General features: G+C 35.0%; 2 protein-coding genes across 2 annotated transcripts; one reads left to right on the forward strand and one right to left on the reverse strand.

Annotated features, from left to right (window-relative positions):
• The first annotated feature begins 1,782 nt into the window (after window positions 1-1,782).
• LOC145813954 (trihelix transcription factor ASR3-like) lies at window positions 1,783-6,007 on the forward strand. The gene is made up of 2 exons (XM_082910424.1): window positions 1,783-4,288; window positions 5,588-6,007. The coding sequence occupies exons 1-2, from the start codon at window positions 3,568-3,570 to the stop codon at window positions 5,872-5,874; spliced, it is 1,008 nt and encodes a 335-aa protein (XP_082766550.1). The 5' UTR covers window positions 1,783-3,567; the 3' UTR covers window positions 5,875-6,007.
• A 745-nt stretch (window positions 6,008-6,752) lies between these two features.
• Window positions 6,753-9,611, reverse strand: CHLM (magnesium-protoporphyrin IX methyltransferase). The gene is made up of 2 exons (XM_082910423.1): window positions 8,916-9,611; window positions 6,753-7,415 (listed from the first exon to the last, which is right to left on the reverse strand). Exons 1-2 carry the CDS (start codon window positions 9,591-9,593, stop codon window positions 7,008-7,010), a joined length of 1,086 nt encoding a protein of 361 aa, XP_082766549.1. The 5' UTR covers window positions 9,594-9,611; the 3' UTR covers window positions 6,753-7,007.
• Between the last annotated feature and the right edge of the window lie 3,379 nt (window positions 9,612-12,990).

The following is a 12,990-nucleotide window of genomic DNA, read 5'->3' on the forward strand; positions in this document are numbered from 1 at the left end:
TAATAATTTCATTTTTCAAATTTAATTCGATTCAATAATTTAATTTGTTTTTGGTATATTTTCTTTTCTTTTTTTACAAAAAGTAGATGTATTCAACATTTACCAAAAAAATAACAAATAACAAATAACATATAAAATTTAATATATGTTTACCATAATAAGTTTGAATGAGTTGAAATTGTTTAGCATATAAACTATGAACGTATTTATTTTGTTCAACATAAATATTTTGAACATATTCAATTTGTTCAATTTTAGATTTTTATACGATGATATTATATTCAAACAACTAGAGTTGAGCCAAACTCGAAATAGAAATTGCTATGGAAGTTGAATTGGTAACAAAATCAAAAGAAGATAGGAAAAACATATTAATGTGAGAATCAAAGATGTGAATCAAGGGTGAGAATGCCAAATTTTTAACACCGACAATGCATCGGTAAAACAATGGCGATACAACAGCGAAGATAGAGATGTGAAATGACCACAATGCATTGGCAAGACAATGGCGAAGCGACGGTGGCAATGGAGATCTGAAACGACGAGAATGCATCGGTCGAACAAAATTCTCCATGGGCGACGAAGATCTTCAACGCTCATGATGGAGATTTATGATGTTTTGAAGATGGGGTCTCTAGTATTCTAAAGATGGAGATATTTGGGTGTAAGTTGTGGTATGTGTTCAAGTAGACAAGTGGTGTGTGTTACCTTAGGACTGGTAATAGAAAGTTAATGTGTAAACTAAGATATTTTCATATTTTAAAAATTATTATACGTATGTACTAAGTAATAATGTGTATTAATTGTGTAAATAGAATTACCATAAACTAAATAGAGCATTAAGGTCTCGTTTGAGAATTTGTTTTTTTAGTAATTTTTTGGCTAAAATATGATTAAAAAAATACTAATATGTTGTGATGACTTTTGATTTTTTTATGAAAAGATGTGTAAAAAGTAGAGAGAAAAGAAAATTTTTAATTTTTTCGTATAGGTTGTTGGCTTTTTAATTTTTTTAGTGATGTTTTAGTTTTTTAACTAAAAAAACCACTTACCAAACGAGACCTAAGAGTCAAAAATTGCTAGTCAATTTTCAAGTGATATTAATTATTTTGAAAAGATCATGCGCAAATGCAATCATAGTAATTTTTTTTGGGGGATTTGGTGATAGCCCCCTCACTATCTAATTTGTCTTTCAAAAGGACAAGAATTATATAAGTACTTTTAAAACCCCCTAATATTTTAAAACTTATTTTTTTTACTATATTACCCTCATATCTATCAGCTCTCCTATTAAGCCATCTTCACTATATATTTCAGAGTAAAATTTTACTCCGCATGAAAGTAAAATTTTACTCTGTATAAAAATAAAATTTTACATTCTGAAACTAAAAGTAAAATTTTACTCTGTATGAAAGTAAAATTTTACTCTGTATAAAAGTAAAATTTTACATTCTGAAACTAAAAGTAAAATTTTACTCTGTATAAAAGTAAAATTTTACTCTGAATAAGAGTAAAATGTTACACTCTGAAACTAAAAGTAAAATTTTACTCTGAAAAACTAGTAAAATGTTAGACTCTACACAAAAGTAAAATTTTACTCTGTATAAAAGTAAAATTTTACTCTGGTTCTGTCAAATGAAAAAAACAGAGCAATAGAACCAGAGTAAAATTTTACTCTGGTTCTGTTAAATGAAATTAGATAAAAAAACAACAAAAATAAATCAAAGACAAACAAACAAACCAAAACAAAACAAATTAATCAACAAATCAACATATCTAATTGAGAAAAAAAACTTCAAAAAAAACAAACAAACAAAAACAAAACAAATTAATCAACAAATCCACATATCTAATTGAAATGAAAAACTTCTAAAACTCGATCAACAATCACACATCTCAATGAAAAAGAATACATGTGTTCAACAACACTCATACATACAAATATATATATATACATATATTCTACTGTTCCTCATCCACATCCTTCCCAACCTCCTGTTCAACTTCTTTCAATCTCGAAGCTTCAGCCTTCGCATTCAACATCGCCAGCATCTCATCAACAACCTCATCATGTTTCTTCTCCGCTTCCAATTGAGCCATCTCCACCGCACTCCGAATCTCCATCTGCTCCGAAACCCTAGCTTTCGAATCTCCAACGACATCCTCATTCAATTTCAACATACTCAAAGCCTCATCGTTGCTGATTATGAAGATGAAGAGAGGACCTTCTGCTGAAGCTTGGAAGACGCTACTATGGCGGCGGCTTGTCGACGACCTTCTACTGAAGCTTGGAAGATGCAACTATGGTGATTATGATACAGTTGGTGACGAAGCTGATTATATATGCAGAAGTTGAGGGTATAATAGTCCTATAAAATATTTAAATAATAAATTTTGTCCTTTATGCAAGATTTTATAATTATGAGGGGGTTTAGAATGTATAATTTTTTTCTTAGTCCTTTTAACAATGAAAGGAAGGTAAAAGGGGTTTATAGCTAAATTTCCCCATTTTCTATTGTCTGCTCACAATGGAAATCCCAAAATGAAAAAATGATAGGAAAATGATATGTATATGCATATATAACTTGTTAAAGAATGTGCAGTAAAACTAGTGTAATTTAGGAGGCATACCCTATACACCAGTATTTCTTTAAACAGGAGACATAACTCCAGTGTTCTATACAGACTTGGTCTATTTGTCCACTGTAAAATAGTCATCAAGCCTGTAATCTTTACCTAACCATTTGAGCAAGGGGTGGATCCCCTCTGTGCAGCCACTCGGTATACTCTTTCATGATCCGAACAGTTCGCCTTATAGGATTCGTTTAAAAAATTATTTATGTAAAAGATTAAATTAATTAAATATCGATATCCACATGATTAAATTATATTCGTCTTAAAAACTATAAAGCAAAAAATGTGATTCTGGAAAAGAATTGTTCAACAAAAAAAAAATGATTTGATCATGTGGTTGTCATTATCCCATCAACGTGATTTTTCGTATGGATGATCTCAATGGGCCTTATAAAATGGAAAGTTTGAATCATTGAAGTGTGTCCGTGACCCCGTTTTGTAAACCCTAAAACAGAGAAAGAGAGAGAGAGAGAGCATAAGGGTAATTTCACCTTATAAATTTGAAAAAATGATAAACAAACTCATTTTTTAAGCACAATGATATGTGAGTTATATGATTGGTTGATAATTAGAGAATATATGAGAGAAAATATTGCTTTTAATATCTTAATTGATTGCCACATCACACGACTTGAAAATTGAATTTAATTTTTAGTCTTGAATTGGAATGCTCATAAATTTATGCCTCTACAAATTTAGTGCTTGAACATAGAAACTGATCCCTTGTTTGGACAGTCAAATAGGGAGGTTAGGATTCCACTTATGGTAGATAACTTAATACAGGGCACAAAATAAGGCCCCATTGACTCTAGAAAAGATCAGGCTCAAATCCTTGCCCACCCAAATTGGTAAGTTGAATGATCCTCTGATGTAAACAACCCCTTCACCAAAGCACCATTAGTTTAGTCCTCTGCTACCGGAGTTTACTTGTTAATGGCGACAGAGTCAAACAATGTGCAGGAAAATGATGCTTGTCCAACCAATGGAGTTGATGGACAGCAAGCAACAGCAGAAGGGACTGATGATAAAAGTAAATCGCAGAGACTCCCTCGATGGACCAGACAAGAAACACTTATCCTCATAGAAGGCAAGCAGGTTGCAGAGAACCAGGGTCAAAAGGGTCATCGATCCATTTCAGTTTTTGGGTTGGACCAGCTTGAGTCTAAGTGGGACACTGTCTCATCGTTCTGCAGAGGGCGCGGTGTGAATAGAGGACCAGTTAAGTGCAGGAAAAGATGGAGTAATCTCGTTGGTGATTTCAGGAAAATAAAAACTTGGGATTCGCAAGTAAAAGAAGAGGCTAAATCGTTCTGGATGTTGGGAAATGATTCAAGAAGGGAGAAGAAACTTCCGGGTTTTTTTGATAGGGAAGTTTATGATATCTTGGACGGGAAGGCATCTACTGCAACAGCGTATCCTCCGACACTGGTGACAATAACTGCTGATGCAAAACATGAAAATGGAGTGGAACCAGCAGTGGCAGAGGGAGAGGATGGGGAGGAAGCGGAAGAGGAGGCGGCAGAGGCAGAAGATGGTCTGTTCTCAGATTTTCGACAATTGGTGCATGAAGGGAATGTCAGAAGCAAAGAGAATGTCGGTGCCGCAGATAGTCCCACTAAGACAGTTCCTGCTCCAATGCCAATGCCTATTTCAGGTAATTTATCGTTTATGTTAGGTCAAAATTTTGTCTTGGAACTATTAAATCTTGCTTATCCCAGACTGCACTAGCTTAATTTCTTTTTTTGATGGAATTTATCGGAGATGTCTGCTAGAAAATCGTACAACTTTTGGTTTAATTTTAATCGCTGTATGTCTTTGTTTCGGCTTACAAAATATCTGTTATGTCAGATGACGCAGACAAGATTTTGTAATCCTTATATTTTTGTCTTATTTATTTTAGTAATAGTTATTTATTATGAATCTTCTAGTTTAGTATAGAACCATAGAATTATTATGTTTCTTAAATTGTATTGATTTAGCTAACTCCCTATTTTATTGGTTTCTTGTGCTTCAAGAATTAATTTATTATAATGATTGTAAGTCTTAGGGAAATGAAAGTTTTTATACTTTTCCTTCCAACCTTGGATATTTTTTGAGAATCAAACATTCATTGAGTATTTATTTTTGGTATTCTCTGTGAATCATTCGGACTAGACAACGATCTTACTTATGGTATTCACTCTTAAATCAAAGGATTCTAAGTTCGGATGTGCTCCAGAAATACACAGGTTAATGTGTTGGTCCGTTATGGATGACAAACATAATCTTATCCCCTTCTCCAGGTGTACAGAGACGGATTCTGATGAGAAATGTTTAGAATACGATTTGGCTTTGAAATACAAGTCATTGTTGATATCAGACAGACCGCGTCCCTTTTCTTTCACTTTATTTCCCAAAATTTCCTCGTTTCTTTGTATAAATAGATTGTAATAAATAGTTTCCTTCTGTGAGCAGAGAAGCAATGTCAACCGTTTTCTCAAGCATACTCCGATCAAGGTAAGGTGCCACATGCACTATGACAAAATTTTCAACTTCATATATCATCAGGCATAAAATTTCAGAAACATCGTCATCTCTCTGTAGATTGCATTTAGTTTCAGTTAGGGTTTTGCTATATTTCAAAGATCAAGCCACCTGGTTCCTACCCAACAATCTAAGATTTTTCTATGGGATTGTAAAACTCTCATTTTGATGAAGCAAAACGAAAGTAAAAGGCTAAATTGGTAGGGGATAAACTAATCCTTGACGGAAGATTACTTTCTTAAATAACCAGTAGAAGAAAACGAAGGAGCTTCTTTTGAGTGCCATCCCCTATCCATTGGTTCCAATCCACTATTTTTAAATAACGAAATCAGAAAATAAAAGAACAAGAACAAGTCAAAAAAGTCTTTGTTCTCCAAATTTAGCATTTTGAAATGGAAGTAATTGGCTTTCGTTTGCTTATATCCTTCAGGAGTGACGAAACAGAAACAACAAGGCTCGAATTTCTGGAGAGGATCTTTGTCTCAGGAGGGGTGGAAGCGGAGACGACTTGCATTAGATGGATGTGAAGACACCAATCTGGAGGAACGATTTGTCAAAGTTCTGGAGAAGAACAGTAATATGCTGAATGCACAACTAGAAGCTCAAAATATGAATTATCAACTGGATAGGGAGCAGCGGAAGGAGCAAAATGACAGCTTGGTGGGTGCTTTGAGTAAGATTACAGATGCTCTAGGAATGATTGCTAATAAGTTGTGACAAAGATATCAGAGATTAGGATCTTCACAAAGCTCCCTGCATCATAGCCTAATAATAGGGGTTCTGAAAATTAGACTTTTCAGTTAGTGTCATATTTACTTTCAAGTTTTCTTTAATAGCATTGCAATATATGATCAGGATTTTTTCAAGATTTTATATCACCGGATTACATGGAGAGAGAGAGAGAGAGAGAGAGAGAGAGAGAGAGAGAGAGAGAGAGAGAGAGAGAGAGAGTGTGTGTGTGTGTGTGTGTTAAGTTCCTCTTTACGTACTTCCAATTCCTCCCACCCCTTTTTATTGTATTCATCTTCATTTGCTATATGCCACCCTCCTTTTCTTTTCCTTCTCAGCTTTTTAGGTTGTATTTAGATTATAAATTTCGGTAGGAACTTGAAAAGAGAAATGAAAAAGGTGGGTAAAATATTCCTTTTTAATTTTTTCACATTTCATCCACCATTTTCCTTTCCGTTTCCTTTTCCAAATCTTTATCCAAATACAGTGTTAACAGCATAGGCACTTCTTTTCTATCGTAGCATAAACCATGAAGATCCAAGATAATTGGGAAATATTGAGATTCCTTGGAGTCTGGCTACATCTCAGAGACTGATATTTTGAAATTTCCGCCATGAAAATACATATCGCAATAAAGTTTTTTATTCCACAACTTGGTTTGGTAATGAGCTAAACCTCAAGAGTCTCAGACTTGGGGTATTTAGATTGCATTATTGAAGACCGACTTGCAGTATGGCTTATTTAGTGACAATATATTCAGTTACTTTTTGTAATGCTAGATTTCTTCACCTCTAGCTTACCAAAATGACACAGAAATCACTGTATATATCATGTATTTTTGTCATTCATAACAACATAATCAGTCATTAATCATCACCCATACACACGGGAATTTAAAGTCATGGATTGATGTGATTGACTGACAAACAAAACTCCAGCAAGATGTCATCGAAAGTTGGATACATGATCATCTAATATACACGGTATAATTCACTAAATACATGCAAAAAAATTACAACATTAAAAAAATTTTAGGGACTCACAAACAATTTGCAGAACTTCCTAATTTTAGTGACTCAACAATAAGTACAAGGCAAAAAATATCTGACCTGCCTTCCAAACTAAGCAGGCACAGCCTCAATCAACCTTGAAAAATAAAATTGAGTAGTGATTAGGCCTTTCTTCCTTATCCTCCACCCAACTTTGCGTAATGCCCTCTCGACATCTGCCTCCGCATGCAGATATGCCCTTGTTGCCTTTGAGGGCCCGGGGAACAACTCTCCCACCCTCTTTAACAAGTCATAATATAATGTCTTTGGTGCAAAGCTCAGAATTAACCGATTGTCAGCCAAAGAAGCAAGATGGGCAATCATTGCATCTGCCTTGTTTTGCGGGTAATGTATCAAAACATCTAAGCAAACCACAGTGTCATATTTCCCATCCAAGCTCTCTAAATCTTTCACTTCAAATTTTGGCATCACAGGTGCTGGTGAGAGCTCGTCTTTGCTAGTTAAAAGCTCTTCTCTTGCCTGCATTATAACCAAAACTCATTCATCTCCAACTCTTGTAAGACTCGAACAAAAATTGTGAAGAATATTAACATAAAAGTGGTTAATACAAAAGAAGGATGTTATTGAGTAACCAATGCAACAAAGTCTGAAAAGCATAAATTAAGGTTCAAGGCATTCAGTAGCTTGAATTCCTATATAACAAGTAAAGTTGCTAAGACAGAAATTAAATATAGTCTCTCTGTTAAACTAAAAATGGGGTATGAAGGGATCTTAGGATATCAGTTGTTGCCTTTTAAGCCATGAAACAAGTATCTGGGAAATGAAAAAATAATAGAACAAGTTCCTTGGCTTATATGGTTGTATTTTCATTTCTTTCATTTTGTATTTCATGTTTTCAGAAACAAAACAATGAAAAAGTTCAAAAGGACACGTTTTCCATTTTTATGCAAAAATAGTTTAAAAAAATTTAAAGACAACGTGTTTCTAAAAATTGGGTGTTTTTAAGAAAAAATTCCCCACAAACAGTTTTTAGGAACAAGTCGCCAAAAGAATTCTCAGTAACCATATTTAGCATGCTTGATACATCAGGAAGAATCCCAATTAGGGGTGTGTAAAAAAACCTACCCAACCTGTGCCGCCACCCCTGGTTGAGAGCATTAGCAGGTTGGGTTGGGCAACCCCACACACTAAATTTATGCACATTGGGTTATGTGTACAGTTTAAGATGTTCAACCTGCCCAAATAACTGACCCAACTTGTTAACTTACATATTTAAATTGACAGTAAATTACACTGACCCCCCTAAAGGTTTGGAGAACATAGAGTAAGCACCACAAGTCTGGCATAATTACATTAGACACTTTTAAGGCTCTAATTCACATAATACTTGACCATTTTTCATTATAAATGCGTTAATCATATGGATGCAAAAATAATGTTATCATATCTTTAACACTGAAATGTATATATTACCTTATTTGTTTTCGTATTTTCACACCATTTACATTAGTTTTAATCTCTTTAGCTTTGGTAGAAGGGAGACTAGTATAATTATATCAAACCTGTAAGATTTGTTAGATTTTCTCCAAACCCAAGAGAGGTCAGTGGAATTTACCCTTAAATTAAACACCTCAAAGCATGAACAAATCTTTCCATTTTCTAACTTTTATTACATGTTTGACCACTAAACCAATATCAAATTTTTCTAAACACAACTACATACATTATCAAACATTTCATTTATTTTTACTTTATAGCTTCACAGTTAAATTACAAACTTTATGACTTCATAATATTTTAATGCAATGTATTAGAATTTAATTGTCATCACACTCAACCTGTTAGTCCAAAATCACTAAAAAAACAGCGGATTAAAAAATTGTTAACCTGCCCATGATAGTTTAAACAATTTCAAACATGAATTACATTCTTTACCATCTACATTATAGAATGACAATGAAGAAATTAGGAAATATATTCAAAAAACCGTTAAAATGACAGTTAGGGTAGAGCATTGACCTGCTTCTCAGCTTCAGCAACCATGGCAGCAGATATATCACTCGCCGACACAATCGCTCCCTGTTTCGCCAACGGAATCGATAAACACCCCGTTCCACACCCCGCATCACACACAGTAACACCTTCAAGGCTTCCTTCGTCGATCAACATCTGGATCACATTCTCTACAGTCTTCGAATGTCCAATTCGTATATCTAACTGAACTCTATTCACATCCTCAGCCTCTCCATAGATCTTCTTCCACCTCTGAAACCCCGTGTTGTTGAAGTACTCCCTTACCACCTCCTTGTCTCCGCCGCCCACCTCCTCCGCCTGGATCTGGCGACGTTTCTCGGGGTCCGTGAGGGAAATCACGGCAGCGAGGGCGGCGACTGAGCTTCCGCCGATGACGGCGAGAGTTGTTCCGTCGACGGCGGCGGAAACGTCGGCGGCGGTGGAGAGGGGTGGAATGGCCGATACGGTAAGCGATTTACAGTTCGATTTGTTGAGTTTTGGAGAGAATTTAGTGTTTGGGTTGGTGTGGAGATAGAGAGGTGAAGATAAGGCAGACGAGTACGCCATGTTTTCCTGACCCCGACCGGCGAGGAATGAGGCAATAGAGAGTGTGATTGGGGTAGTTGATAATGTTATCCAGGATAAGGATAATGATTCGTCATCCTTCATTCCAGTGGGTCCCATGTTTCCTAGTGAGGGTGTGCTTGGTTTCGGTATTTTAAAAAAAATAAAAAAATAAAAAAAAGTTGTTGACATAATATTTTATTTTTCAATCGATTGTAATCAAATCTAATCTTATTATGGTATGTTGATTCAAACTGTAAATTATTTTTTAAGTGATTATGGTCGGCCCATAAATTTAATTTTGAATTTGTTTTTCTCCAAAACCCCAACCACTAAACTATTTAGTCCATAAAGACATTGTTAAGTTTATAACGACACTTATGATATCTATACAATACAAAATCATTCGTTTCTCACAAACTCACTTCTCTATTTCTTTCTCCATCAGTCTCTCTCTCTCTCTCACTCCTACGATTCTTCTTCTTTGTCATCTCTCTCTCTCTCTCTCTCTCTCTCTCTCCATAAACAAATCCACCTTTATCTCTCTAAAACCCATCAATATATCTGAGCAAAGGATCAAGTTCCATCGATCGTCTTCTTCATCAATTGTGAAAGTTTCCAGACGGAGACTGGAGTTGACGATGACGGTGCCGGAGGTCTGGATTGAGTTTGATCGAGGGAAAGCAGCAACGGTGCAACGAAAACGAAGAAGTCAAGATCAATCACTTGCGATGTGGTTCAAATCCGAGGGAAAACCAAAGGTATCAGTTGATGAAACTCATCGAAGTTGGTTCTGTAACGCCCCGAAATAATTAGTATTAACCCATCTCATAACAGTACTACAATTGATCAACAATCTCATGACTTCTATTCATTATGTCTTTGATCATTACAAAAGATGACACATGTAATATATATTCACAAATTTTAGATTTTGAATCTATTGCATATGGCATGAATACAAGAGTAAAAAGGGAAGTAAAACCAAGTAATGAAATGCCCTAATGGCTATAACTTTCCAAGACAATGTTTTGTTACAACAAAATGAGTTTAAACTCAATACAAGTAAAGCCCTAAGTTTAGACAAAAATAATTACATCAAGAAACCAAAAATAAAGCCTTAAGCTCCTATAGTCCTCTCAAGCTACATCCTTGGTGGAGGCATATCATTAGCACCTAAAAGTTGTTTTCTATATAGGGTGAGCAATAGCCCAATAGAGATACTCTAACATAGTATATGAGTCTTAGCAAAATTATAAGGTGAATGCACATGCATGCCATTTGTCAAACATTCCTCGTTTTCCATCTCAAAACAATGCAATACTAGATTATATATCAATTCATGAAAATAATCCTTTTGTATAGAAAACAGGGCAGTGGATACAACACACTGGGAATCTTTAAGTACATGTCTGCCAGTAGGTTATACAAGCACTACCAAATCCATTTTACTGGTACTAACCAGAAGGATCGGTACTTAGCCGTGCGGGTTTCTAGACTTTCAGCAAGGACACACAGGCCAACATCATTACCACAACCACACTCCCTAACCAGATTCACTAAGGTATTCAACCATTTTTCACAAAATTAATACATTTACAATGTTCAATATACAAAATTAATACATTTACAATGTTCAATATGAAATGATGTTCAATCCACAATGTATGAGAAATTAGTTTCAATTCAACTTAATCCTCATGCAATGTCTATAACAATTAAGACTATCTTACACCGATAGCCCAAAACAGATATTTTCATTCAATAGATAATTTCCAATCAAAAGATATAATTTCATCAATTACAATGGTAGTTATACTATATATCCAACTCTACCATCATCATCAACATAAACATTGTTCCAATTTTATAAAACCCAACATTATTTTCTATTTCCCTTCACAATTCTAAACATCCAAAATTTAGGGCAAAAGCCTTTTTTGTTACAAAATCAATTTTAAGAAAGGATATCCATCATTTTAACAAAGCTCAACCATGACTATATCCCCACAACCATTTTCAAGAACCCATTTGAAAAAACTCCTCTTTTGATTTCAAACTCAAACCTTAGGTTTTTCCAAAAATTCCCAAATCGTTAACCTTTTTCAAAAAGCAAATAACTAAACTAAAATTCATATAAAAGAGTCAAAGAAATTCCTACCTCAAAATAGAAGACAAGAAGAAATGATGGGTAAAACTTGACGGAGCTAAAAACATAAACTTTTCAGATTAAAATGAAGCCCTCGACGCGCTCAACGCTTTTCCTCAAAGGACTAGGGTGGAGAGATCAACGGATTGAGAGTATTTTGAGCTAGAAGCAAGAGCTAGAGAGAGAGAGAATGAAGGTTTTTAAGGTTTTGAAATGTTTAAAAAGAGAAGGAGATGAAAAAGTGACTCAAAATGGCCCTCTCTCGGACTGATTTACGCACAGACCGCTTGAGCGACCAGATACCATAAGTAACACTGCTCGAGCGACCAAAACCACTACTCGAGCACATAATGATCCCCTCCCAGTAGTTTTGCAGACTACAAAAGACAACTCAAGCGCAAGAAAGACCGCTCAAGCGAAAAAACAAAAATCTAGGCAACAACTTATGGAAAAACTAACTTTCCAACCTGTTTCAAACATAACCAAAACTCCCAATAGCCAATCTCAACAAGCAAAAAGATGGAAATGAGATAAACAACAATTAAGTACACGGGGTCTCAGATTCAAAAGTAAAAAAATAGGTCGGGCCTAAACCAGGATCGCTATAGGTTCTCTCTGTAGTTGATGATGGTGATAATGATCTCCTTATTGCTGTTTCATTTCTCTTTCTCTCTCTCTCTCTCTCTCTCTCTCTCTCTCTCTCTCTCTCTCCTCTGCCTGGATTTGGTGGCATTTTTCGAGGTTGGTGATAGAGATCACGGCAACGAGGGCAGCGACCGAGCTGTCGTTGATGACAATAAGAGCAGAGTAGGGAAAGTGGTGAGGGGGTTTGAAATCAGAAATGACAGCCCTATCTCTCCCTTAAGGTATCTTTTAAAACCTATCTCTCCCTTACTCTCTTGCTCTCTCTATATCTCACTCTATGTTTCTCACTAAACCCTAGTGCCCATTTGCAATTTTTTGAATCAATTTTTGGAATGTTTTACCAATTTTGATGAGAATGTATGTATGTATCTAGATGTATGCTATATTTTTATTAGAATATATGTATCTAGATTTATGCAATGCTGTTTGTTGACATTCTAATTTGTAATCATAACGCCTTAACTAGGAAAAATTATCGCATAGATCCACCACATATTTTATGTGGTATGCCCTTTCAATTCTATTAGATGCATACCCATTATTTCCTATTTTTTCTCCTATGTAAGTAACCAATACAATTAGCAGTCACACAACTTAGTTCAAATTCTTGGAAGACTGGATAATTCCTTCGTAATTAGACATGGTTTATGTAAAAATGGTATAAATAATATGTATCTAGAATGTTAATTAGTTTATGATTAGTGCTCTATAAGAACGATATTA

The sequence above is a fragment of the Camellia sinensis genome, chromosome 15, assembly GCF_055761805.1.
Source record: "Camellia sinensis isolate YWXY chromosome 15, ASM5576180v1, whole genome shotgun sequence".
NCBI lineage: Eukaryota > Viridiplantae > Streptophyta > Magnoliopsida > Ericales > Theaceae > Camellia > Camellia sinensis.

Coding starts and splice junctions, on each gene's coding strand:
- LOC145813954 (XM_082910424.1), top strand. CDS start 3,568: ATGGCGACAGAGTCAAACAATGTGCAGGAAAATGATGCTTGTCCAACC. Junction 4,289..5,587: donor AATGCCAATGCCTATTTCAG/GTAATTTATCGT, acceptor TATATCCTTCAG/GAGTGACGAAACAGAAACAA.
- CHLM (XM_082910423.1), bottom strand. CDS start 9,593: ATGGGACCCACTGGAATGAAGGATGACGAATCATTATCCTTATCCTGG. Junction 7,416..8,915: donor TTGCTGAAGCTGAGAAGCAG/GTCAATGCTCTA, acceptor GTTATAATGCAG/GCAAGAGAAGAGCTTTTAAC.